We start from the raw sequence: 27,979 nt of genomic DNA, 5'->3' as shown, positions 1-27,979 counted from the left end.
ACCACCTTTCCCGGTTCTGCCCGACTAAATCCACCGTGGTCGTCTGACCCCTTCCTCTGCTGGAGCCACTCTGTCACTCAGGCCATTGTCTCTTTCCCAGAACGTCTCTCAGATCCATCACTGTCTCTCCATCCCCGGCCACTTAGCCTCGCTGCTACACCCACCTGGCTGGCCTTCCTGACTCGCTTCCTCTTCCGGCCCCTCAGCAAGTGTCTACTCCATGAGCCTCCAGAGAAGGCTGCCTGGAGATTCATTCTGTCTCCTTGGATGAGTCTTCCCTTTAAAGAAGGGGGAGGATAAACATGACGGTCCCTACCCCCCAATCTGATATTTCGTTTCTGTTTCCTGCACTCGCCCTTATCAGCTACTTGATCCTAGGCACCCTTCCCCCAAGTGCCTCTGATTTTCATATTAACCATGAGCAGAGGGTCTTATTCTCCGTGTCCACATTTTATAAATGAGAACATTAAGGCGCAGAGAAGCCCTGAGCGTTGCTCACTCTGGCGTGTGGGAGCCAGGCTCCGGCCAGGACTGACGGTTTCAAAACATACGTGGCCTCCCGGTGACTCCAGCCAGGTCCAGCTGACGCCTTCTCCATATGGTCTCGGGAACCATCTGGCGAGCTATTTGCACCACCACCCCACCCACTGCTTTCCTGTGTCGAGGTGGCAGGGAGATAGAGGCTCTGAAGGTCCCCCTGAGAAAGCTCAGGGTCCTTGCACTGGCTCTCTGATCTCAGGCTGTCTTCCGAGAGCGGGGACAGGGAGCAGATGTCAGTCCGTCACCGCGCACCAGGAGGATGGCAGGCATCGAACAAATGCGCTCCCTCGTCTGGGCTCACCCCCGCCCCTCCGCCGTCTGCATCCGCGCTAAAACGATCTTTATAAGATGCGAGTCTGGCCTGTGGGTTCCTTCTGAGGTCTGTGAGGGAAGAATCTGTTCCAGACCTCTCTCTTGGCTTGTCGACAGTCATCTTCATGTTCATATGGCATCCTCCCTCTGTGTGTGTGTGTGTGTCCGTCTGCCTCCAAATTTCCCCTTTTTATGAGGACACCAGTCACATTGGCTTCAGGCCCCCTAGTGGCCATTTTAACTGGATTATCTGTGCCACATCCTTACCTTCAAACAAAGTCGCCTCCTGTGGTACAAGAGAGCCATAATCCAGGCTGGAACCCCGGCCCAGCCAGGACCAGCGACCTGTGTCCTCTATTGTTTTGATCCACAGCCTCGGCAGCCCTGGGACCCCAGACCTTACCCTGAGACCTAAGCTAGAAATCAGACCTGGATTCTAGCCTGAGCATTGTTATCCGCTTTGACCTTGAACTGTCCTTTTACTTCTCAGAGCCTCGGTCTCTGCAACCAAAATGGAGGAAATAGACCATTCTTCCTCGCCTACTTCACAGAGCTACTGTTAGCCTCTAATAAGGTAGTGAATATGACAGCATCGTGAAAAACCAAGAGTCCCGTAAATGTGAAGTAATAGCACTGTATCATTGTTATTACTACTTAGAATAAAGAAATCCTAAAGCTAGAAAAAGGCCCATCTTCACCCTGTGAAACTGAAGGAAAACGGTTCCATTTATAAAGCCATCCCATTTTACTCCTCTCAGAGGAAATCTCACGTTTCCGAGACTTCTCTTCCAATGAATTACAACTTTCGTACACTCAGCAAACACCCTCACCTAACTTACTCCATTGTGCCACGTCTCAGCCCACCTGATTTGTTCTGACCTGGGGGAGGGGAGAGCAGGTCATTAACCCAAGAGTCAGTGGTTGGCCCTTTCATTCAATCAGAAGACTGTCCCTGAGCTCCCGCCAGGTGCCAGGCACTGCGCTCCAGATCAGGAACTCAGAGCTGGAAACAGCAGAGTCCTGACCCTTCTGTCGCTCAGTCTAGATGCCTGGAGTTCCTGGGGTACATACCCTTCTCCCCAAGAAACATGTGCTTTCCCCATAAATGTTTCCTTTCATGCTAGTATTTCTTAAGCCTTTGCTCTCCTCAGAAAGTACCCTCCCCAGCCCCTCTGCAGGTGACCCTGGACTCCTTTGCTATTAACTTTCCTTGTAAGCCAGGATGACTTGATTCACGTTCATCATTTTCCATGGGCACCTTTGGTGCATCTGGTGCTTCTGCTACTGGTAGGTGCTTTGCCAAAGGCTGCAGCCCCAAGGTCTCCAGGGAGAAAGCCCTGATATCTTGCTGTTAAAATGGGCATCTATGATCTGACTCCACCTTCAGTCCCAGTGCCATGTGACAAGGACGAAGGCAGTCTCGCTCCTGGTCTAGCTCACAGAGTGAAAGATTCCTGTTTTTTGTATCACATTCGGCCATCTCTCCTCTAAGTGCCTGGTTAGTCTGGTGAGGTAGAGTTGCCCCAAGACACAGTGCTTGCTTCCTGCTTCCCCCTGGCCCTGTCTTTGCTCAGTGCCTTTGACAACACACCATCTCCCCACCTGGGCTCCCAGAGTCTCCTCCCCACCCCCACTTCAGCCCTGTTGGCCTGCTTCCTCATGCGCACCCAGTGACCTCCAATTTAGCTCTACAAATCTCTACAAAGAACATCCCAAGCTTTCACATGTGGATAGATATCTAATTCTCACTTCACTAATTCTCCAACCTGCTCATTCTTGCAAAGAACCCAGTGGCTTCTCCCCACTTCTCAGTAAGGACTCCGTCGGAGAGCACTCTCCCTCAGTACATGTCTGCAGTGTGCTTATTAACGCCTTGTAATACAGCTGCCTAAATAATTAAGACTAACCCACACGTGTCAAATTAAATGAGCCAGATACATTGAGAAATTGCTCATCCTCCATTTCTTTTATTAATCAGGTTTCTAAAAAATTCTTTTCCTGCTCATTTGCAAAAATCAAACATGGTCGGTGAGACTCTTATAATGACTATACATATGGACTCTCTCCTCGGACAACGCATTATGTGACTAAGGGTAGGTTGAGTTGGGGTGGTAGAGACAGCCAACACAGATGATCTGGATTCAACTGGTCTACCACGCTCTCTAAATCTCTAGGAGAATTATGCCCCCTCCATTTCCTTGAAAGCTTAGGCGGGTGGTCTAGCAAAACCAACAGGAATGTTTGGCCTAAATCCATCTAACATCTTCTGCCCCCCTACTTGAACCCACCCCGTGTTCCCCTGGGCTCGATGTAGGAACCCCAGCTCCTTTTCTCATTAGGAATCCCTGCTCATGTGCTTTATATGGGCATAAGAAGTCAATGGAAATATAATAAGAGCAGTAAGCAGTTGTATCGTTCTGGCAATGAACAATGCCCGTGCGATTATAATGGGCTGGTTGACTCTGCCTGTCCTCAGCTCGTCGAGGCTTCTCTACAGTCTCAGAGTCTTGGGCAAGAGGCTATTGTTCGCGGGAGCTCAGCACCCCTCCTCACAGCTTGTACTTCCGCCGGCCCCCTCCTGGCAGGCTGCATTCCTGTCTCTTGAAGGTGGTTGTTAGAAAGAATCCACAAATATAGTAAGTAAACATCAAAGGGGCTTTGATCCGCAGGGCCCTCGACAGAGCAGGAGCCCTTGAAGAAAGGGCCAAGGCCTTGGATGAGGGAACTTAACATCGTCAATTTGGGCGCGGGAGATGTAAAGCTGTTTGAAGTGAGGTTGGCTTGGCCCTGCCTTCAGACGAGCTCGCGTGGAAGGGACGGAAGAGAAGTGAGCGCCTTTGGAAAAGGCACGCTCAGATCTGCTTCTCTGCTCTTTACTGATAGTTAATAAACCCCTTTAAAGAATTGGGAGATCAAAGCTAGCAACCTCCCAAGGCCATGGCATTCTGCCACTGCCCGCCATGCTTTGTTTTTCTCTAGGGCAAGAGCTCCTAAGCTTGACTTATCTGTTTCTCGTGGGCCCTTTCATCCTGCAAACCATGGAGGGTAGACCTGGGTGACAAGAGGCGGATGGAGAGGTAGGGAGGGGGAAATGAGCCCACCCTATCTAAGCTCCAACAGCCTAGATACTATCCAGCCGGAGCTCCGAGAAACACCCAGTGTCACGAGAGAAGTTGCTATGACACACCACTCAGTGGGATCCTCCTTCCCTGTGGGACCCATGGAGGGAGCCCCTGGGTGCCCAGAAAGTGTGGCAAGCCCTGGGAGGGAGTGCAGTCACATGCCCTTTCCAGAAATCCTACCCCTTTTCCATTCACCTCAGCAGCGGTCGCATTTTTAGGAGTCCTAAGCAAAGAGGAGGGGGTGAGGAATTTTAAATAATCCTGGGATGTCATTTAGCATCTTTGAATTCGGGATTTCTCACTTGCATAGTATGAAGAGCAATAACCTGTCTGCCGACCTCAGGGGGTACCATGGGGGTCAGAAGAGGAATTTGGTGTAGAATGGCTTCAAACTCCATAAGGTGCTTAAGATAAACCAGGATTTAGAAGATGAATACCAGTCTTCTTCTGAGGCAGACATAACTCCAGTCCAACACCCACGCCCAAGGGGCACCCATTTATCCAATAGCGTGGAAAAAAGAAAAAGTCTCTTGCTTTTGCTACCTAGAATTGTTGTTCCACCTTGCTTTTCCCTGTTGTGTCTAAGTCCTGTGGGACCGGAATCTACACCTTGCGTCTCTTAGCCATCCCAACCCCTGTGCTCCATGCTCAACTGAGTCCACGCTTCATAAGCTCTTGAAGACAGCACTGCCTTGTTCCTGAATATGAGATTGTCCAGGAATCCCCAGACCCAGAAACTCATCCTCTCCCAAAAAGTAGACTCCTCTACCTCCATTTTTGTGTCTTCTTCCAAATTCGCCAAACCACTTCTTCATTCCTCCAAACTACGCTCTTCTGTGTCTGCTTGCGTTGCTCCATCTTGGTCACCACTCGCTGGATTCTGCCTCTCCTTTGGCATACCTGACCACAGTCCTAGCATGAGGTGGACAAAGTCCCCAAGCATGGGATCTATAGAACCTCACTAATCTATAGAGAAGTGGTTACGAGCGTGGACTCTGGAGCCATACTGCCTCGATTCAGCTAGCTCTTCCAACTAAGGCTGTCTACTTAATACATCGGTAAATGGGGATGATATAAAATAGAGATAATACTGGTATACAGCTCACAGGGTTATTGCGGGAATCAAATGAGGAATTATCGGCTTAATAGGATGCCCAGATCATAGCAAGTGCTATGTAAATGTTATATAAGTAGCCCTGTTTATGAGGGCAGCAGCTTCATACCCCCCAAAAAGGGGCCTTCACTGATACTGGATCCATTCCCTGCTCATTCACCTGTGCTTTTCTTCCAGAGCTGGGCCTCCAGAAGAGAGGATGCTGTCTGGTGCTGGGCTACATGGCCAAGGACAAGTTTCGAAGAATGAATGAAGGTCAGTGAGAACCTGCCCACCCTTCTGGGGGTAATGAGGAGTTGCCCTGCAACTCTGGTCCCGGGAAGAAGAACCTGGGACAGTGGACAGAGCTGTTTAATTTCCATGAAACTCTTTATATAGAAATGTGGGGAAGAGTACCTAATGCCTGAAATACTGTATGCTGATTCCTAAGCACTTTTTCTCATGCTGTCTTCCAACTCCGTCTGTGTCCTCTACTTCTCTTTCTCTCTCTTCCCTACCTTTGCTCCCCAACCACTCACCCAGCACAATTAAATCTGCTTCTATTATCTTTTTTAATCCAGACCTCTCTACCTTTCTCTTCTATCATTCACATTTTTTGAATGCCTATTGAATACAGCCCCTTACAGGACACTTGGGAAAATACTGGAGAATAAAGCAGGGTTTTTATTTTCAAAGAACTTACAATGGGAAATCTGCCCTCCTTCCCAACTCCACTGGCCCTACCTCTCCTTTCTTACTCATGGCCCATTCTGCCTTCCTCTCGCTCTGGGTCTTTCCTCTGGGGCTTGACTGGGTCACAGAAGGCGACAGAAAGGGATTGACATTGATATGGAGGCTGGGAAGTAAACGGAATGCTGTCACTTGTGGACCTGTTATAATAAAGAGCCAATCCCCTCATCCCCAACCATCTGTCTCCGTGCAGCTAATAACCCTCTCCATCAGATGCCACAGACTGTTTGTCAGGACTCAAAAGTAGAGAAACAATGGCTGGGGATGCCATTTATTCATTAAAGTCAAACAAATGAAGCCCTGGCTCCCCACCAGCACAGCTTGCCGGGAGCTGGGCCCCTCCCCTCCCAAGTCCTGATCCCCTGTACCTTCATTGCCATTCCAGGCATGGAGGAGGCAGATCACCTGTATCACCACTATCCCCAAAGTTATACCAAAGTTCTGATGCCCTCTTCCCATTCCTCCTCAGCTGTCTCTTCTCCCACCCCACAGTCCATGACACCAGCACACCCACGGGCTCCCCAGACCTCACACCTTGCCAGCTATAGGTTTGTGGCCAGCACCCATCAGATGACAATTCGACAAGAGCCAGGCCAACACAACTAAGCGCAAGGAGTAGCCCCTCCTGCATTTTGTAACCCGTCTGTGTGAGAAGGCAGCAGCCTCGAGAAGGCACTTCTCATTTGTAGGAGCCCCCTGGCTGAGCACAGCCAGGCTTAGGGGCTGTACTGTCTGCATCCTGCCAGGTGGTCTTCCTCCCTGACTTTTCTCTTGCTCAGCCTACCTCCTCCCTTCTCAGCATCACCTGGGTGAGAGGGCTAAGCAGTAACTTCTAATTTGTGTGAATTGACAGGGCACCTCTGTCCGTGGTGCTGAATACACACATTCTCTTGCTGGCGTTGCTCATTAGAGAAGCTGAAAATGAGGTTCACAGGGATGGGGGAAGCCAAAACGTCAGAAGCTGGGCTGGATTTGCAACCTCAAGCTCCAAGTGTCTGACCCAGGAGAAGGACGCCGACTGCAGATCCTGGGGCCTAAAAAAGAATCCCATCGCAAGGCTGATGAACACGATTTAACAACCCTGCTCCAACCAACCGTTCACAGGCGGCTAGGGGAGGGGTATAGTAGTCCGCTCAGGCTGCCATAACAAAATACCTCAGACTGGATGGCTTAAACAACAGAACTTTATTTTCTCACGGTTCTAAAGACTGGAAGCCTAAGATCAAGGTAGAAGCATGGTCAGGTTCTAGTGAGAGCTCCCTTCTTGGCTCGCAAATGACCGCCTTCTCACTGTGTCCTCACCTGGCAGAGAGAGAGAGAGCAAGATCTCTGGTGTCTCTTCTTATAAGGACACTCATCCTATCATATCAGGGCTCTACCCTTATGACTCCCTTTAACCTTCATTACTTTTGTAAAGACCCTATCTTGTAATATAGTCATGTTGGGTGTTAGGGGCTTTAACATAGAAATGGGGCCTCAGTGCATTTGCCATGACAGAAAGTTGTAATGGTAATACTGACTGAGGGATTCAGAAAATGATAGGAAAAAGAAATTTAAGATTAAGTAGAGAGTAGATACTGTTTAAGTAAAGAGGGAAGGAAGGGAGTCGGGGAAGGGGGACTATAGTAGGACTTGGAACCAAGACCAGGATCTGATTACTTCTGAAGACAGTTAGCTTTGCTTTCTACAACAACTTAACTAAGATGGCATTGTAAAGAGGTTTTCCTGTTAAAATGGGAAGATACTGAGATGCCTGCTTGGCTCAGTGGGTTAAGCCTCTGCCTTCGGCTCAGGTCATGATCTTAGGGTCCTGGGATGAAGTCCCACATCGGGCTCTCTGCTCATTGGGGAGTCTGCTTCCCCTCTCTCTCTCTGCCTACTTGTGATCTCTCTCTCTCTCTCTCTGTCAAATAAATAAATAACAGCTTTAAAAAAATAAAATAAAATAAAATAAAATGGGAAGATACCAAAACAATGCCCATTCTCTCCAAACCCCTTCTCCAAACACATGCAATCCAAACAAATGTGTTATTCTTTTCAACTGACTGTGGTCAACTTGATTAAGGATAAGTGATTTCCAAGTGCCTTAGCCCTTGCCAAAATCCTTCTCTAAGGGTAGACCCATTAAGAATAAAGCAAGGTATTCAGAAAGAGGGAGGGAATGGAGGCATTGGCCAAGGCCAAGGGGTAACAGAGCAGCTAACTCCCAACCCCAGCCTCCCTCTTTGCCTATGGCTGTCACACTTCCCAGCTGCCGCAACACCAAGATTCATGCATAAAAACACAACCAGACACCCAGGAGCTGCCGCTGGGTAAACAAGGAGATGAAGAGATAGCAAGCAAGCTAAACCATGGCAGATGATGTATTTACAAATCTCAGCTAGCAAGCAGGAGACCAGATAGGAGGTGGGTGAGACAGAGGGGCAGAAGGAGAGATGCTTATGGAGAACGGAAAGGACCTGCAGGGGTGGGGAAGGCTCCTCTGCCCCCACTCCAGTGTCTTGTGACCCCAAGTGCCCCCATCATATATGTGTTGCTCTCTCTAGAACTCATAAGCCCAAACTCCAGCCTATCTGCAGAGAAGAAGAGGTATCAGTGAGCATGGGGAGCTGTTTTATGGCTTATAATTATCTTGTACCATACTCAAAATAATTATAACTTCCACATATTAATAATTGAACTGGAATAGCAGCCATGACATAGATCAAGAAACAGAAATGTCTGTCCATGCTGCACTATACACCTAGGTATAAATTGAACAATTGGTAAAATAGTAAAAAATAATTTTCTCCCAGATGCTGGAATTAGTGAGATATTGGAACAATTAGCTGCTTCTTCCATTAAAGATAAGGTGGTAACCATTATATTTCCAATTTAGAATAAATATAAAAGACTGACTTGTTCTGTATAAAAGCATATTTGTTCTGTTTAACAGTGTCTAATTGGGTGTCTGTCACCTGAGGAGAAGTGGTTCCCTATTTCACCTGTTTTCTTGTTAAGTTGGTGTATTTTTATTTCCCTCCTCCTCCTCTTGCCCCCTACTCCTCGCTACATTCAAAATAATAATAATAATAACAGCTTGAGAAGGAGCAAGAGAAAAAATAATGAATGAACAGGAGTTTTTATAGATCTGGGGTTTATCATAAGCTAGAGTAATCACAATCGGCAGACCTAATCCCTGCCCTCGAGGAGCGCACAATTAAAGCACACACGTATGTCTCTGTGCTACTGTCACCTCCACAGAGAAACCCCACCTGATCACCTTACCTGAATTAGATACCCCTCTTCCCGCACCGTGATACACCATCGCAGCAGCCGGCTTATTTATTTTATGGAAGTTACTCTAACTGGTGATCATTGATGAGACTGTCTGTCCCATCAGGAAGGTGAAGATGCTGCTCCCTCCTTTCCTCACCTATCCCTGGGCATGAGCTCAATGTCTCACACGTAAAGGGTAGTCCATCAACTTTAACTTATGTAGTTAATTAGTGCCCTGAGTGCACAACAGAGGAATGCACAAAGCCGTCCACAGGTGCAAGGTGGGTCTTGGGCAAAAGAACCATCAGGCAGCGTAAACCGACGTGGAGACTTGCACACAATGAGTGTCCCCATCTCCAGCAGTTCCTTAAGTCCTACCTCTCAGCTTCCCCTCTATTCTGGTACAATAGCACCTTCCTCGAGGCCAGGACCCAAGCAGGTCAGCAGAGGGAATGTCCCCACAGGCGGGTCTCCCTCCTTTCCACACTACCTCTCCTTCCTCACCCCATCTACTGCTGGGCCACCTTCTTGAGGCATCTCCAGACAGATATGTCCCACCAGATCTACCAGGGAGCTGTTTCCACTGTTTCCTCATCCTACCCACCCATTCCCCCCCCACACACACACACACCCTTATATTCCCATCCCTTTTCCTGGCTCTTCTCAATTACCCGGTTTTCCTGGAGCTCCCAGAACCACTCACCTTCTCCATGCACACTGCTTGCCTGGGGCTGATCTTATTCACAGGGGGAATAGAAAGATCTCACATGGTATCTGGTGAGGGGCTCTGCCTGCCCCTCGAAAAGCTTAGTACTCCTCTATGTTAGAACTTAAAGCCTAGCAGTTACAGTACAATCTGCCAACTCAGGGAGGCCCAGGATCGATGAATGACTTGCCTCAGGTCAATAGGAAGCAGCCAGAAAGAGCTGGTGATGGTCCGGGAATTGTGGTCCCAGAAGAGCCAGGGCCACAATTCCAGGTGCCCTGACATCCGGTCCAGTGCTCTTGGAATTCTGAAAGAGGAGGCTCAGACCATGAACACAAGGGAAGCCGGTAACACTTCACCTTGGTTTGGTTTGCAGAGCAAATGCAGAGCAAGCGGAAGGGGCTGGGGGAAGAGGGGGCAGGACACAGAAGTCTCCGGTGGTGTGAGGCCTGGAGTGAGAGAACTAGGTCAGGGAAGATCATGTCTCAGGAACCAGAAAATTCTGTTAGCCCCTAAGACTGTCAAGAAGGGGAAATGAGGAAGAGGAAGTTGAATTTGAGCAGAAGGAGGGAGCCCTGGCCTCCCTCCCTGCTAGCTTTCTGAGGCCGAGGTGCGCCTGCATGGGAGGCTCTCCTGTCTGCCCACAGGGGTGCCCTCTCGGGCCACACATCTGGAGGGGCGGCAGCTTTCCCGGACCTTCCGCATCGCGACTCAGAGAAGGGAAAGCAGAAATGCCTGCCAGCGCAGTGGTTTTCATCTTCCCAGGAAGAAACAAATCCAAGTGATTAGTCAAGGCAGCTTCAGCTCATTGGAGACCTCTGGGTCTCCTGGGGAGGGGCTCCAGCGTCCAGGAAGAAGAAAGTGGAATCCACAGCTGGCAGGCCCCCTACAGGCTCTTGCATGCTGTGCCCTGCAGCTCCTGGGCAGCTCCATCCTCCCAGTCCAAACTCTGCACATAGACCTCCATCACAATGCCTGTCCTCCCGTCTCACCCGTGTGCGGGAGGCAGAGCTCTGGGAGGGTGGGACCCAGGCACCTGCTCCTGGACCTCTTGCTGATGGCATGGAGTCTATCCTTTCTTTCTGCACCCCTGTTCCCCAATCCACAGAAATGAGTAAAAAGGCCCCAATTTCTTACCTCTCCCCCACAGAGTTGATAAGAGAAAGAGGTGCCCCACCAGTGTAGTGGAAGGAACACCTAAAGGTGAGGGGCCAGCTCTGTGACCTTGGGCAAGTCCCTGAATATCCAGATGTCAACCTTCTTGTGGATGAAATTCAAATAATGTTGGATACGATCATCTGTAAGCCTTTAAAATGTGATGATTCCAAAATCTAACTTAACTCGGGGTATCCAAGTGTTGCAGATGGTTGGGTGTCTGGCTCTTGATTTTGGCTCAGGTCGTGATCCTGGGTCCTGGGATATCCTCAGGTCCTGGGATAGAGCCCTGTGTCAAGCTCCACGCTCAGTGAGGAGCCCGCTTGAGGATCTCTCTCCCTCTCCTTCTGCCCCTCCCCGCAGTCACGCACTCACGCACGCGTGTGCTCTCTCTCTCTAAAATAAATGGACAAGTAAATGTTTTTTTTAATCCTATCTCGGCTTTAAACACCCTGCTCACACCATATTCTCACCACTCATCCCCTAATTTTAAATGCTTTGGTCACCAAAGGAACCAGTACCGGGAAACTGACTGACTGACTTTGCTTGGGAGCCTTACGGGGAAGGCAGATCTGTGTTTCTTCTTCCTGTCTGCCCTCTGAGAGTGAGTTCAGGCCCATGTCAGCTGTCCCCTGGGTGGCAGTGAGGGGGTCGAGCAGACCTAGGGGACATGCTGTGCTTTTTAAGGAGCAGAGGAGAAGCAGGACCCTGGTCCTCGGCTGCCTCAGCCGAGCAGGGGTCCGATGACCTGCGAGCCCCTACCACTCTGACAGCAGCCGCCATAGCAGCCTGGCTTACACTAAGGGCTTACAATTTCCAGAGACCATTCTTTCACTGCCAGCAAGAGCCCCCAGGATGTTAGCTAATACTGTCATTTTGTTAGTTGGGGCTTTTGGGTGCATTTTTTCTTATTTCATTTTTCTTACTGATGTGTTTCCTTCCACTGGGGCTGCAAAGCTGGTTATTTGTATAATGTCCCTGTTTATTATTTATGACAAGACGCAGATTTCCAGGGCACTTTATGATTGTTATTTAATTCACTTGGTGTCTTGAAACAGGGGACCCACCATTTCCATTCTCCTTCCACGATCTGATAGAGAATTCCAGTGTTTCCCAGGCCCCGTTCCTCCAACCACCATTCCTACTGGGAAACCTGCTTATCTAAGGCAAGCTGGGGTCCCGTAGGCCACAGACCCTGCCAAGCTCCTTTTCAAACTTCCTTTTCTCTTCTACCCATATCCAGTCCTCAGTAAGACCTAGAAACGTCACCTCCCAAATATCTCTTGAATCCATCCACTTTGTCCATCTCACAGCCATGGCCTTTGTCCCCACAACCTCTCTTCCTCACTGGATTACAGAAGTGCTCTCCTTACTGGTTCCGTGCATCCATCATGCTCCTGCCTTCCCTCCCAGTTCATTTTCCACCTTCAGCCAGAACAATATTCAAAATGCAAGTCTAATGTCACAGTCTTCTTGAAAATAGTTCAATGGCTTCGTGTTGCTTTTAGGAAAAATACCAAAATCCCTGGCATGTTTTATGAGTCTGTACATGATTTGGTTCCTATCTACCTCTTTGGCCTCATCTTGCCCCCTTAACACCATACCCCAGACACATCAGTCTTTTTTCAGCTCCTCAAACAGGAATGCTTCCATCTGCCCCAGGACCTTTGTCTATACTGGTCCCTTGTAGCTCAGTCTGCACATATAAGTTCATATTGCTATTTTTTAACTAATACTTGCCTTGCCTACTAATCTGTAAGCTCTGTTGGGTCTCCAGGATATCCCAGGACCCTAGCATAATGTTTACACAGAGTAGACATTGAAAGAAGAGCGAGCAAAGTGACCTTCTCTGCCTCTGGTCAGTGGCTCCCAAGATGCTGGGACTGGGTGATCTGAGAACCATGGACCCCTAGAAGAAACCTTACAGATCACATGGGGACGAGGAAACGGAGACCCAGAAAAGTCATGTGACTTGTCCCAATTATCACAGCCTGTGAGCCACACAGCCAAGACTCGAACCCAGGCTTCTGACCCAAGGGGCCATCCTCTTTCCTCTTGACCATGCTAAGTTCTTGAAGTCTTGGAGAGACAGGTTGAATGGATCAATCAGGGAAGTCTGCCCACTGAACATGTGTTGAGGCTATGTTCTGAAAGAGATGAGAAGCAAAGAGAAAAGGAAGGGGAGGGGCTTCTTTGATCTAGACGTGCCTTATACAGAGTAAAGCCATTGCCCCCTATGAGCCCAGTACTGTGCCAGACATAGGAGTCTCAGGGAGGCAGGACACAGCTCTGTCCTCAAGAACTTTTGCCCTCCACTGGGAGGGGACCAGATATATTTCATACCAAGTTAATTTTGTGGTTGTTTTGATTCTGTTTCTCCTTTTAACATTGTGGTGAGTATGCTTAATGGTTAATTACTGTAGCTTGGGAGTCAGAGAAATCTAGATTCAAATCAAGTATAGGCTGAGCCGGTTTAGAACCATATCATCTAAGGTCCTCGAGGCCAGAAGGGACCAGAGGTCATCTGGTCCACACCCTCTTCTAATGGCTCAATATCCCCACCATGAACCAATGCATGTGAACCCTTCTGAGTACGGCGGTAACATGTACTCACTTCCTCACCAACCATGCATCCCGCACTTAGTCTGTGCCTCGCACAATGCCAAGGCACCCTTGACCTGTAGGGACACAGCACCTGCCCCCAGGGTTATCACAGCCATTAAAATACAATGTCATAATTGCTATAACCAGCTATGCCCAGGAGCTAGGGGAGCAGATACAGGGAATCCAATCCAACTATGGGCTAAGTGAGTAGGGCCCAGGAGTGCCCCCATAACTGTTTATGAAGCCATTGCAACCTATGCTTGTACCCCTGCAAAAATAGAAAACTTGCTATCTACAAAGGCCATGGGCAGCTCCTCAGCCAGGCTCTCAGGGTTTTAAATATAACACCCCTGCAACCCCACATGTCTACAGCTTTATTGTCCAAATGCACTGATGTCCAAGGGACCCAAGGACTTAGGTGGCAGCCACTGGCAGAATCCTGGGGTCTCCCTCTATGCCTGCTGTGTCCTGAGGAGGCGTCCTTTCTTCTCTCTGCCTCCCTACCTGTCCCCCATCCTCAGTGAGCCTCAAAAGCTTCACCGCTGGACAGGGAGACCTTCCCTTCTCCCCCCTCCCCAGGGAGAAGGAGTCTGAATAAATGAGCGTGTTTAATGGCCTGCGGTGCCATAAAGTTTTTAGAGCTGTGTGCTGGAATGAGCAGGTTCAGGCTGAGATGAATTATCCACGGCTTTTATCAAAGGAGAGTCAATAAAAACCTGAAGGAGCTTGCCCCATCTCCATAGAGTGGCCCATGTCACATCACTGGGTCCCGCGTTCTGGAAATAATAATCGGACGGACGTATTTTTCCCCCCTGTTCCATCTGCTTTCTTCCCTACGCCTTCCCTTCTCAAATGTATTAGTTTCTATGGAAACTGTGTTGTTACTGGTATGGGAGGAGTTTAATGACATTCAGAAGTACCAAATCAAGTCCATTTATATAATGGTTTGAAATACACATAATGGCCTATGGAATATAGGACACGGTGACAGTTTCAGTAACTGCGTACAGAGTGTGGGATAAATAGAGCAATGTAATACTCCCCACCTCCAAGTCAAATGTGCCAGGAATAACCACTATTCTTCATACTAAAGAACAGCACTTTTCGACCATTATTCATGAAAGGATCTCAAACCCTACACCAAGCTGTTCTCTCACTGAGAAAGGACGTTGGCTGATCATTGGTCCTCTGCACCCAGAGCTTTGACCAGAGTCCGCCAGAGCAGGTAGAGAGGAGAGAAATGGACCTCAAAGAAGAGAGGAAGGGAGCAGCCATTCTGCCCCAGGCTCTTGGGGAGCGGGGAGTGTGGGGGGAGGGGACGGTCTCCACCCCAACCAGCTTGCCGGACCACATTCCTCCTGCATCTGTTCATAGGACTAGTCTCTGTCTGACTCAGAGATTGACCGGGCACCTACTGTGTGCCTGGTGCTGTGAGAGACACGGAGATGAACGACACATCCAGGATGCCCTGATCTTCGCTCAGCTTCTGCCAGCAGCCGACCCTAAGCAAGGGTCTTGCGTGTCATGGTCTGTCTGGGAGGCAGAGGGACCCTTGGCTCAAGAGAAAGACCTCAGGTTGCAGATAACCGGAGATGAGGAGTTAGCCTTCGGGCCCTGAAGTGGGCAGGCCTCGGGGACACAGAGAGGGAGGGGGGCCACTGACAGAGTCGGCTCAGCTCTCAGAGAATTTTGAGTCCAGTGGGAAGACAGGCACAGAAGACACCAGCAGAAGGCAGGGTGATGGGAGAGCTACAGATGTACCGGGGATATGTTCGTGGAGCACAGAGGTGGGGCAAGCCATTTCTTCTGCCTGGAGTAACATTGGGGGACCCCGAGAATCCAGGAGAAGGATGGGGAGCTAAGCTGCTAAGACACAGGGCTAGGGAGGCATTTCCACACACTGACATCAGTCATCCTCATGGCATCACAAGTTAGGTGTGTTAACTCCATTTTGAGAGTAAAGAGGCTCAGAAAGATGAAGTCATCTACCTAAAGGCACCCAGCTATGACCTGGTAAAACAAAGACTCGGACCCTGGTCTCTTTATCTCTGCCCTGCCTGGGGGAGCTTTGTGAATTTGGGGGATGAGGGTGGGGTGACTCCCTCTTTCACCAGCAAGGGCAGACCTGATCGAGCTCCTGTTGTGGATCCATATAGACCTCCCCCTGCCCATGGCCACCAACCACTCTCTCCCACATCTCCCCACCTTGCGCTGCTCACGGACCCCCGGTCAGCCAGCAAGGCGCCCCCTGATCCTGCCCCAGACTGATAGAGACCAGACTCACTACACCTAATATGGAGTGAATTATCTAGAATTCACACCCTGGGGGTACAGGAAGGAGGAGAGGAAGTCTGGGGAGGGAGTGTGTCAGTTCTGGTGGCCCCACAGGCATGTTTTTTCTACCCTGTCTCCAGCCTCTTCTCTCCCAGCCCTGCTCTAAAGCCCATTGGTCCAGAAAGAGGACGAGGGACCCGGCATACACCTTTCCCTAAAGCAGCATTTCTACAGCGGGATAATAGGTTTTCGGTGAAATACAACCACCGCGGGTAAATAACAGTGGGAGAAGCTGGGTTAGCCCTCACTGAACAGGTCTGTCCTATAGAATGTCTCAGAGATTCTAATATGCCAAAGGGCATGGTGAACCACCAAGAGGGGTGTATGGTTCAGAGTTTCCCCAACTTATTTGACTACAAAACATGCCTTAGGACTAATGTTCCCTGGAATCCATTTTGAGGAATGATGGTTTAAGGCCCAGATCCGCCACCAACTTGTGTGAGTTTTGTCAAATAAGAGTAACTCAAACCTGCCTGTGAGAAACAGTAAAATAGCTGGGGCGGCGGGGGGGCTTTAGAAACTGTAAAACAATAGAAATAAGATGGTGCTGTTATTTACATGAGACAAACACATTGTTTCCCAAAGAACATTGCATTAGAAGTCAAACAAAAATAATTAAGTAAATAAACATCTTTAAAAATAAGTTTGGTTCCTGACTAGGTGTATGACCTCGACCTTGACCTCGCTTGACCTATATTTTTTTCATCAGCAAAATGGGTATACTTGGGGCGCCAAGCCTCTTTCCCCTGTGCGGATATTGCAAAGAGAAACTATGCATGATGATTGTGCTAGTGCTTTGAGAAAGCATAAAGTACCGTAAAATGCAAGGCATTGTTATTAGTGTTCTAGGCTAAAACCCTCAATTCAGTCCCGTTTTGCTGAGATCAAAACAGGAGGAGTACTAGGAGAAGGGACCAGCTAGTGGGAGAAATAACAATGACTAATAATTTTCATCCATATGTATGATGTTAGGAGCCTTGTATGAGCATGTCGCTGAGCGGAGAAAATGAATATTTCATGAGTAAGCACTAACTGTAGTATTAAGATGAAATGGACAGAAAGGCCCCGGCTTAGCTCTGCCACCAGGTTCAGCAAGGAAGGTCAGTGCGGGCTCTGTGGTCAGGCTCCAGGGAGCGGTGCTTCCTTCCAGGCGGGAGGGAAGAGCTCAGCCTCCCAGCGGAGATGGAGCGCTGTCTGTCCCTGGTGACTGGTGGAGATAGTCCTGCCCCGGAAAACAGAAGAGCCAATGCCCACACACATAAAGCACCTGAGCGGCCTTGGGCAAGTTACCATAGCCATGTCCACACTAGAAAACAGGGGTAATAAGATCAGCCTTGCACGGCCGTGAGGTCTCAGTCCAAGCCCAGCTGTTTGGAAGAGGGCTTTGTAGCGCACACGGGTGGAAAGTGTCATTACTCATTTATTCGCTCAACGGACGTTTATTGAACATCTACTAAGTGCCAGTCACTGCTGTGGCCACTCATTTGTTATTCGCTGTGTGCCAAACACCCTGTGCATCATTTCATACACATCACTTCCTGTGATCTTCACTACTGTCCTGAGAGGTATCTGTTAGTACTCCCATCTTCCACATGAGGAAATGAGACTCGGGAACCATAAAGAACTCGCCCCAAGCCAGATGGCTAGTAAATGGCATGGTCCAGAGCTGTAAGAAGCCAAAACCCTTTATTCTACACTAAATGCCCCATCCTTGTCCATGGTACTTGTGCAGAGCCAGTGGGGTACCCTGCTTCCAATGCCCGCCAGCTCTGCTCCGGTCCGTCCATGCTTTGTGCTTTTTAACACCAGGGCTGGTTTCTCGTCCGAAGGAGAAAACTTCTCAGTCCCCTCTTTTCACTCTCTAGGATACCTTCCCTTTGTTTTCTGTCCCCACACTCTCTGCCCGACCTCCGTCTGATCGTCTGTCCTCCATAATACAGTCACCCTGGGGGTTTTCACGTCCAGCCCCGTCCAACAGGACATTTTCCTCCAAGACCCTGGGCAGCCTGTATCTCTTGGGTGGTGTGAACATCGAACACCTCCCACCCCTGTAATACCCTTAGAAGATAGAGGCATCAGATGGGGCAGTACCGGGGTTAAACCCAGCCAAATCTTCCCCGGCCCTCTCTGCCCACCACGCAGCGCGAGGACACAACTGTCTCCGCAAATCTCTTCCCTACAGGGCAGTTTCGTGTTATCTTGGCTCATTCTTTCTCCAGAGATGAAGAGATTGTTTTAAACCCGCCACCCACCAGCTCTGCTCCTGGCTTCCAATGCCATTAAGTTTCATTATAACAAATAAACACCACAATGACATTTATAAGTTACCACTGAGCACAGAAGCACAAATATGAAGCAGATAAACTGCATTTGATCCAAATAATTACTGCAGGCAATATTGGGCTTAGTCTGAGCTGGCAGCCGGGTACCGAGTAATTTATTAGATTGCGTAAGGCAATGTTGCACGTTGAGTTTTTCATTATTGTGTCTCTTCCCCTCTCCGTGGTCTAAATAGGTTAGAGGAGTTTAGACAGTGCCGTGGCCAAACAAAGACAGACTTTGCTCAAGCAGATTAAGGCTGGGAATTACAGCCAAGTGTCCGGGAATGGCTGCTTCCCAACCAACATGGCACTTGAGAGAGAAGAGAAGATTTCGGATTATCTTGATCCTGCCGGCCAAGGACGGTTCCCTGTGTGTGCTCCCCACCCACTGGCCCAGAAACAGAAGGAGGCCCCACGAGGGAATACGTGCAAGATGGATGGAGCTCCCAGGACTCGAGCCTGGGTTCCTGCCGTGTGCCTTTGTGCTCAGCCAAAGACCCTCTTTACCACAAGGCCCTCCGTAGCTCCAGGCAGCCTCAGACCCCAGTCCCAGACCTCTCCTGCAATAAATATAGGGAAGGAAGCAGTGTGCCCGCCAACTCTGCAAAACAAAGCAGTGAGAGCTGGCTACCGGCAGCCACCTCCCTGCCAAGCCCGAACTCATAAAGTTTGATTCAAGGGGTTACAATCCCTCCCATTCAGAGTCCCTCCTGCCCCATTCCCCCAGCCTTAGTAAATTACCCAATAAGCAGCAAGGACCTGTAGTTATTGTGCAGTTAAATGGTATTTGCCCAGTAAATCCTGAGCAGGGTACTAACGGTGATATACAGTAACTAATTACGGACATGAATTCTCTCCCCAAGACGCCAAGTGTTACCAAATATTGTTGCGTTTAAGGGAGGAGGCTTGAAAGCTGCTCCGTTTCCCTCCAGTGAAGCCGGGAGTAACTCTTCTATTAGAGGAGCTGTCTGCACATCTAGTGGCACTTCTGGATAAAGATAGAGACGTCCCGGGAGCCGGGCCCGAGTGGGGCCTGGAGAAAGCTCCCATTCGCTGCCCACCCCACCCCAACCCCCGGTCCCATGCCCCCTGAGGAAGTCTCCCTCCAGCCACTAGCTGGTCCTTTTTGGACAATGGATGAGAGTTTCAGCACTAGGGTGGCTGTTGCAAAGGCGCGAGACCCCAGCCGTGCAGGGAATGGAAGTCATGATTCCCCCAGCCCGGGACCGAGCGAGAAGGCTATTGGGACTTTGTAAAAAGCTTCTGACTGGGGATGCAGCAGGGGAAGATAAAAAATGCTGAGCCTCTGCCAAGTTGTGCACAACTCTTGCCCTAAATTTTTGTTCTTGGACCTGATCTCAGCCCCAGGGGTGCCTGGGGGCATCAGACGTTTCTCTGGCTGATGGGGATCTGCAGGTGGGGCAGAGCCTGTGCCCAAGGCAAGACGCGGGTGTCCTGTCAGGCTCCTCTCTGTTTTTGGAGCACAGCTGGGGGCAGCTGGAAGACACAGTAGCCAGTCTCTGTTTTCTGAAGAGGAAACCACGAAGCTCAAACACGCTCTGGGCTTACCGGGTACTATGGAGTAAACCAAGACGCAGAACTAGAGTCTGCCCGCTCCAATGCACACCGTGACCTTGGACAGGTTACTTAACCTCTCCGAGCTTCTGTTTCCCAATCCCAAAAATAGAAGAGATCCTCTCTATCTCTCAGTACCGTTGATGTGATAATGGCTAGCTTTGGAGGTCCCCCTGATTCAAGGGGCTCCCCTGAGAAGCCAGTTCCATCCTTCCCGCCACTAGCTCGTCTTCTGAGATGGGCTCAGTGACCCAGTGTAAGCCTCTTAGAAGCTAAGAAAAGCCCTCAGCCAATCCCGGGTGCTTCCCAGCAGCATGTAGTCTCTCTCCTTCCTCTCAGGGTGATGGTAGCACAAAATCTCTCCTTTACCAACACGTCCACTTTCAAACAATCAGACAGTCACAGTAATGGCAAGTTTATTTGGTTTGGTTTGGTTGTTTGGTTAGCGGCTGCATTTTCAGGGTTGGAGAAGGTGATCTGAGCCCTTGCCAGGGTCACAGTCAGGTGGCGGCAGGCTGGGTTGGGAGATGTACGTTTGCTGTGGGACATCGAGCCAACCGCTGCGATGAGTCTTGGCATTCAAGTCTCCACATCAGGACGGATATTAGAACCTCCTCCACCGGGTGTCGTGCGGGTAGAAGAAGCAAAATAACATACGTGAAGTTCTTCATGGAGTATAAAGTGCATGCAAGACTTAGCTGTGGTTAATCCCCTTAACCAACCCAAAGAACGAGACCCAGAGTCCCAGTGCAGTGCGAAGAATCACTTTTTTAATTAGGACACATATATAGTCAGCTCTCAATTATCTGTTGGCAAATTGTCCCCATGCCTGGCAAACTCTATCACCAAGATTGCTTAATGAAGTCCTCTTTTAACATTTCACAGCTTCTTATTTTGCTCTTATTTGCATGAATCCGGAAGGGAATGAAAGTCCTCTAAAGGCGAAACCCGCTGGTATCCCTGTCCCCACCTAGGGGAAGGTGTCGAGCTGTGAACACGGGGAGCTGGGGAGGGTGGAGGGTGGCCTGCCTCCAGCTGTCAGCCAGGACCAGAGGTGATGTTCTGCGCCCGGCCGAGTCAGCGGCAGCGGGGAGTTCCATCACTGGCTTTGGTTTTGTTTTGTTGAGTATTAAAAATTCCCAGAACATGAAACGCATCCACATTCAAACGTGAATACCGAAATGCATTCCGGAGTTGAAAAGGCATGTTATTTAGTACTATTCATTATTTTGCACTGTCCTTCACTTTGGATTACTCACACCCTTGCTTCCTCTCCATTAGCGAACATAATTACGAGTTGGTTGTCTTTGGGCTCCAAGAAGGGAGAAATGTGGGACATGGTGATCTATTCCCTGTTGGGAACGACTCCGGAAGCCATGAGATGGTTTCTCTATAAATACCATGTCTGGGTTGCTGTCCCCGACACAGGGCTGGTGAGTGGTACAGAAGCCACTCATTTTAAGACCAGACTGCCATATCCACACGGGGCACCTGGCTCCCAGGCCCGCTTTGGGATCTGTCTATGGGAAGCAGCCACCCTGCTCTTCATGGAACACTTGGAAACCATCGAAACTGCGCAGGACCTTCTGATACCTTGAGCATTGGGGTCCCCTGCAAGATAGCCCACTGGCTGGAGAGGCCCCTCAAGCTTCACCTAGCCTGCTCCCACCCACCTCACACCCTGGCATTCCATATGGGATTCCACTGGCATAGGATTGCATGCACTGGGAAAAAAAATTAGTGACAACCACTGACTTCATGCAACGACCTCATGGAGTGGCGAAGGAAACATGGTGCGCCTAGAAGGAAATGGCAGCTGGACCAAGTCCACAGAAAGACAAGTTCCCCCATATGGTGCCTGGGTGTCTCAGTGGGTTAAAGCCTCTGCCTTCGGCTCAGGTCATGATTCCAGGGTCCTGGGATCGAGCCCCACATCGGGCTCTCTGCTCAGCAGGGAGCCTGCTTCCTCTCTCTTTCTCTGCCTGCCTCTCTGCCTACTTGTGATCTCTGTCTGTCAGATAAATAAATAAATAAATAAAATATTAAAAAAAAAAAAGACAAGTTCCCCCAAATCAGAAAGAACCCAGTTCCCCCAAGCATCCCACGGTGCCTCCCAAATGGGCACCGAAACCCACCTGTGGCCGGATTGCCCCCGGGAGTTGCAGAATGCAGACTCCTGGGCCTAGCTCAGACCCACCATCTCAGAATTTCTGGCTGGGAGCCCAGGAAAGTGTATTTTTAGCAAGTTCCTTGTGTGATTCTTTTTTTCACACAAGGGAGGGACCTAACAGATTGAGTCTAGACTCTGCATTGTACACACGGGGAGTCCTGGAGAAGGGAAGAGTCAGGTCCGAGGGCACCCAGGTCAGAGGTGCCAGAAGCAACACCAATTGTGTTGCCCGCCCCCACAAGCACGCCTCCCCTCCTGACACAGAAACAGTCCCCCAGGTCACCTATCACCCCTTCCTGCAGGCCAGGGAGAGGGGACCTTGATGCCTCCATCCTTCTCATCTCCTCTCAACCTACCAGTTCTATCTCCAAGTGGATCCCAAATCCACTTTCTTCTTTCCACGGATGTGGCTTTAGCCTGAGCCCCGATGACAGCAAAATCTTCCTGATCAGTCTTCCCATCTTCAGATTATCCTCCTTTGCCCACCCTCTTCACTATCCCCGCTGTGATCTTCCCCAAAACTCAGATCTGAGCATGTGGGTCAAACCCTTTGATGACTCCTCATTAAGTGCAAACTTAGCGTGCACTCGGGGGCCGACACACTCAGGCCTACCATGATTCCCTAGCAATGCGCCCTACTGAACACATCCACACGCCCATGTGCCGTGCACCTGTTCCTGCCTGGTTCCTAGTGACGGTGGCCGCTCTGCCCTTTTGGGCCTGGGTGCACCTTTTGGGTGTGGGTGCCCAGGGCTAGGACACAGCTTCCTGTGTCCTTCCAGTAACTCTTAGAAAAGGGAACAGAGGGGCATCTGGGTGGTTCAGGTCATGATCCCAGGGTCCTGGGATCCAGTCCTGCAGCTAGCTCATTGCTCAGCAGGGAGCATGCTTCTCCCTTTCCCTCTGCCTTTCCCCTGCTTGTGCTCTCTTCTCTCTCTCTGTCAAATATATAAATAAAATCTTAAAAGAAGAAGAAGAAGAAGAAGAAGAAGAAGAAGAAGAAGAAGAAGAAGAAGAAGAAGAAGAAGAAGAAGAAAAAGAAGGAAGGAGGGAGGGAGGGAGGAAAGAGAACAGAGATGCTGGACACTATGGAGTTAGCCAGTCCACGGCCCTGCCTCCCAATGGTTCCCACCCTGATCCTCTCTAAGAAGGTAACCATATAAGCTATGTCTGCCCACAGCCAATGTCCACACTTCCTTTCAGACTCTAATGACTTAGCTCTCTCCTGCTCTTCAGCATCTCTTTATCTCTCTCCTACTGCTCCTTGCCTTTCCCCAACAAGGGTTCAGGGAGTACATATTCCTGAACACACAAGAGCCTGAGGCTCAGAGACAGAAAGAGGCTTTGCCTGGGCCCCATGGCCAGCTCACAGCAAGCTTGAGATTGCATCCTGGCTCTTAGCCTTCGTGGGCTGCCGGAGTGTCTCCCAACTCTCCTCCATACCCTCCCCCACCATTGCCACCAAACCCTGCACTGCTCTGCCCTTCCCATCTCGGTCAGACTCAGGGAGGACCACAGGCAGGGATGGATGGGCTCCTTCCCAGGTTTGATGCACCAGTATTTCCAGAAGCACTTATCAGTATCCTCTTGGCATCCAGAGCTTGGCTGAATGGATGGAGGATTACCTCCGCCTGGCTCTCTAATGAGGACAGTGCAGGTTCTGGCCCGGGCCACGGGCTGATCATCAGTAGACGAAGGATTTATAGTGACTTTGGAGTCACCCTGCCTCGGCCAGCCCCATTGCTCTTCATTAAAGCCCCACACTGTCCAGAACAACCTTGGCGGAGTGTGTATCCGGGGGAGAGGTGTGTGAGACCAGGAGAATCACAGGTTACCTGGGTGCCCCCAGCTCAGACAAGACACACAGACGGGAAAACGTGCCCTCAGAATTCCTGCCCCACATCCAGCTCTGGGGAGGAGCAGTCTGGCTTTCCTGTATAAGCCCAAACAAAACTCCAGAGCAATTTCTGGAATGTCGGTCATCTCAGCAAGCTTCTCCTCACCTGTGTATCAGAATCAAGTTGCTAGTGGCTGCAGATGATAATGTGGAGGGTGAATGTGTCTTCAGGTCTCTCTCCCAGCAGAGGATCTAGCAGAAACAATGGACCAACAGCCCCTCTTCCACCCCACCACCACGCCCTGCTCTTCTGGCTTCTCTGTTGATGTTTCCAGTCCCAATCCAAAGGAAGAAGATGGGGTTAGATGACCTCTGGCCATCCCAATAGGGCTCTAAGCTCGTGCAGACCTCGGCGGTAGTTAACTGTGCCACCCAAGACAGCGCTCCCGATCTGTCCAGCCTGAAGCAACCCTGTCCCTCTTAGGCGGGCACATCAGCATCAGTGACTTCCCCTATTTGGAAATGAATTCCCAAGTCAGCCCCAGACGAGAGGACATATTGGAGAACCACCTCTCCTACTACCTGAGATATGAATGCTCATAAGTTATTCACACCAGCTTTCTCCAGACCCATGGAGCCAACTACCCCCAGGATACCTTCTCCTGGGGATTTGGGGCTCCTCTCCATCAATGTATTTACAACCCCTCCTGAGGGCGTATAGGGCTCCACGCACTTTACACGAAATTCCCCATGTCATTCTCACAAACAACCCAGCAAGCACTGATTACTGTCCTGGTGGGGAAAGTCAGGTGCAAAGGGCCTGGGGAATGTGCCCAGGGGCCACACGGCCGTAATGGCAGAGCCAGAGATCCAGCAGAGATCACGTGGCCTCAGCTCTTGCTGCTGGAGTATGTTCCGACCTCCATGTGCTACTTACGCTATTTCCCATCTCCGGGAACATTCCCTCTTTGCCCCCCTATCCGTTAGCCTCGAGGGCACGTCAGAAGCCAACCCTTCTGGGACTCCTTCCCTCATTCCCTCAGAAAGAAGCATCCTTCTTCCTTGGGACTTTCTTTATACTTCACTTTGGGCCCTGGTTGTGTGATGCCAGTAATTCTGGTTCCTTGTGAGCCTATTTGTCTCCTCCAGACTCTACTCCTTGTCCCAGAAAATAGATCCATCTCTCGTCTGCCTCCCCACACCTGGCCAGGGGTCCTAGAAGTGCTGGGGGAGACCTGCTCCTGCCCATGGCTGGCACCATTGCTGGTATTCGCTTACTCTCCAGAAACATCAGTTGTCTTCGTCAGTCTGCTCAGGCACAGTTCCATCACCCCCAGCTCCCGCTCCCCTGAGTAGGTCATGACAAGACATTCTCCCAAAACTCATTCTTCTGCATTAGGAGCTGGTCCTGGGCTGAGCAGCAGGAAAATGGCAGAAGTCCAGTCTTGGGTTTCTGGTATGACCTGAGTCGTCCTGCCCTGACCCCGTCCCACCCTGCCGGGCATCTTCTGGTGTCAGCTAGGGGGCCTCTGAGCCAGCTCCTTCCTCCCCCTCCCTTGCTGCCATCTGCTTGCTTCTCGGGAGCAGGGTAGATTTCCTTAATCTCATAAGACGCAATTTGCGTCCTCCAGACTGGGGAAAAGCTGGCAATAAATATCCCGCGTACAAGCATTCTTAAAGCTTCCCCAGCTGGTCACTCATAACAGAGCAGACGGCAACACTGAGCCTGTTCTGCAAGGCTGACCAGGAAGCTTCGGGAGACAGACGTGGGCTGGGGTCGTGGCAACGGCAGAGCTACAGGGGGGCCCTACAGCCTCCCCCTCACCCTCGAGACCCACGGGAAGGAGCCAATTCTAATCGGTGCAACTTTCCATTTCCAAAGCCTCCTGGGATCCCTTATGCCAGGTGCTCTGTGGCCCCACTTTTTTTTTTTTTTTTAAGATTTATTATTTTAGAGAGAGGGGAAATGGAGGGGGACTGATGGGGAAGAGGGAGAGAGAGAGAAACTCTCAAGCAGACTCCATACCCAGCTTGGAGTCAGAGGCAGGGCTGGATCTCATGACCCTGAGATCACGGCCAGAGCTAAAACCAAGAGGTGGACGCTTAACCGACCGTGCCACTCAGGTGCCTCAGAGTGTGGCCCAATTTTTAGTGGTCTTGGGCTCAGGAAAGATTCAAGGATGGTGATGAAAATAAGAAAAGGTGTTTTGGGAAACACCTCTGTGTACCAGGATCATTGACATATGAGTCCTCTCCCACGGCTATGCGAGGTAGGTGTGTCACTCCCATTTCAGATAAGGGTGAGGAACGTGCCAGGTCATACTGCTAGTGGCGGGGCCAGAGGTCCAGCCCAGGCCTGCCTGACCCTGTGTGCTTTCCATTCTCCAAGATCCAGGTCCTGGCAGGTACTCAGAGCAGGTCCTTCAGGGTACTCGTCACTCATGCCTTCACTTGCGTGTTTTTCCTAACCCAGAATGACATCTCTCCTCCGTGGCATTCCCCATATCATGATTCCTCCTCCATGAAACCTCTAGGTTTCCTCCCTCCAGCCCTCCTGCTTGCAACAGGCCTTTCTCAAACCCAAAAAGAACTTTATGTGACCTCTTGATGAGACTGAGCCTTTTCTCCCTTGTAGCTTAGTGACTTACAGTCAAACGTGGCCATCTGCACACTCTCAATAAGTTTTGCTGAATGTCCTGGGAGTTGAAGCAGGCAGAGTTTCAGCTGGGCTGCCCCGCACTCTGGCACAGGGGTGGTGGTGGGTGCCTCCCCAGGGCACTGGAGAAGTCCTCGCTCTGCCTGCTCCTGGACCGCTGGGCATCCCCAGGGCATCACTCAACCTTTTGGGGGCCCTGTGCCCTTATCAGCTCTCTCCCCCTCTGAAGGAGCAGGACAAGGGTGACTGTGTACATGGGTTTGCAAAGCACTTAGAAGCCAGGCAAGCATTCCAGGCGGCCTAGTTCCTGTGCAGGAATGGCTGGGATTAACCCTCAGGGCAGTGGTCTCCGCCCCTCAACCTGCTGCTAAAGCAAAGCCTTGGCCAAAGTGCCCTGTCCTGGGGTCGGGGGAGAGAAGGCATACCCGCATGCCAGCCCTGGACCGCCTTGGATCTGAACGCTGAGCATAGATAGAAAGAGAATGATGTCAGGGACAAAGAGACATCAGCACCCTGCCCCCACATCATGCTCCAGGGTGGTTTGCACTGGGCCTTCTCTTTTCAGCTACTCTAACCCCAGATCTCATGCCGTTGGCACCAGCCCATGCTGACCCTGTGTGTGTATTTCCGCTAGCCCCCCGCCACGGAACCACCTGAGCACCTGATCAGTGGCTAGGGGAGAGGCACAAACACCTACATCCACAGGGGTGACAACAGACTCAAGTACTGGAAGGTGTCCCTGAAAGATCGGGGCTGACAATTATGAGTGGCAAGGGTGGGTGACCTGAGCCTGCCATTAAGGACCCTGACCACCAAGCACATGGGTCCACTAGGTCCTCCTCCTGCTTGTTTTTTTTTTTTTTTAAGATTGTTATTTATTTATTTGACAGACAGAGATCACAAGTAGGCAGAGAGGCAGGCAGAGAGAGAGTGGGGAAGCAGGCTCCCTGCTGAGCAGAGAGCCCGATGTAAGGCTTGATCCCAGGACCCTGAAATCATGACCCGAGCCGAAGGCAGAGGCCTTAACCCACTGAGCCACCCAGGCACCCCCTCTTCCTGCTTGTTAAACACACACACGCACACACACCCTCTCTCTCTCTCACATGCATGCACACACACTCACACACACGCACGCATACACCACAGCAGCCAGGTCCCCAGAGCACTGTTCTAAAACCATCACTCTCGGTGATTCGGCCCTTATAACCTCACCTCGGTCTTCCATTTAAAAAAAAAAAAAATACCTCTTCCCTCCCCAGGAAATAATCAGGAATTGAGAGGTGACCTTAGATCAGGGGTCAGAGGTGTGTGAGCTCAGAGGGAATCATGGGGTCCTCGGCATTTTAAATATTTTACTGGAAGATGGTGGGGACCTCCCAGAGCCAGATGGTGATGGTTCATTCTGTGCTAATGTGTCCTGCAAGTCCCCAAAAAGAGTCTAAGGTGAGGGCCACGTGGCCAGGGCTGGGAGGGGGTGACCTCTTCAGGGAGCTTGCTGGGCGGATGGAGATGAAGGAGGGAGGAGGGACGCAGGGCAGAGGGGGTG

The 27,979-nt window shown here is 50.5% G+C and overlaps 1 protein-coding gene across 5 annotated transcripts in view; it reads left to right on the top strand.

The window, feature by feature from the left end:
- The window catches only part of KIRREL3 (kirre like nephrin family adhesion molecule 3), a 553,006-nt gene that overhangs the window by 422,171 nt on the left and 102,856 nt on the right, over positions 1-27,979 (top strand). For all 5 annotated transcript variants that reach the window (XM_047690186.1, XM_047690190.1, XM_047690188.1 and 2 more), the window contains exon 3: positions 5,266-5,343. In XM_047690186.1, the coding sequence (XP_047546142.1) occupies positions 5,266-5,343 (78 nt within the window). The remainder of the gene's footprint in view (positions 1-5,265; positions 5,344-27,979) is intronic.

Source organism: Lutra lutra, chromosome 10, assembly GCF_902655055.1.
Source record: "Lutra lutra chromosome 10, mLutLut1.2, whole genome shotgun sequence".
NCBI lineage: Eukaryota > Metazoa > Chordata > Mammalia > Carnivora > Mustelidae > Lutra > Lutra lutra.
The sequence above is the reverse complement of the archived record's forward strand: the minus strand, read 5'-3'. Positions and strand labels throughout refer to the sequence as shown.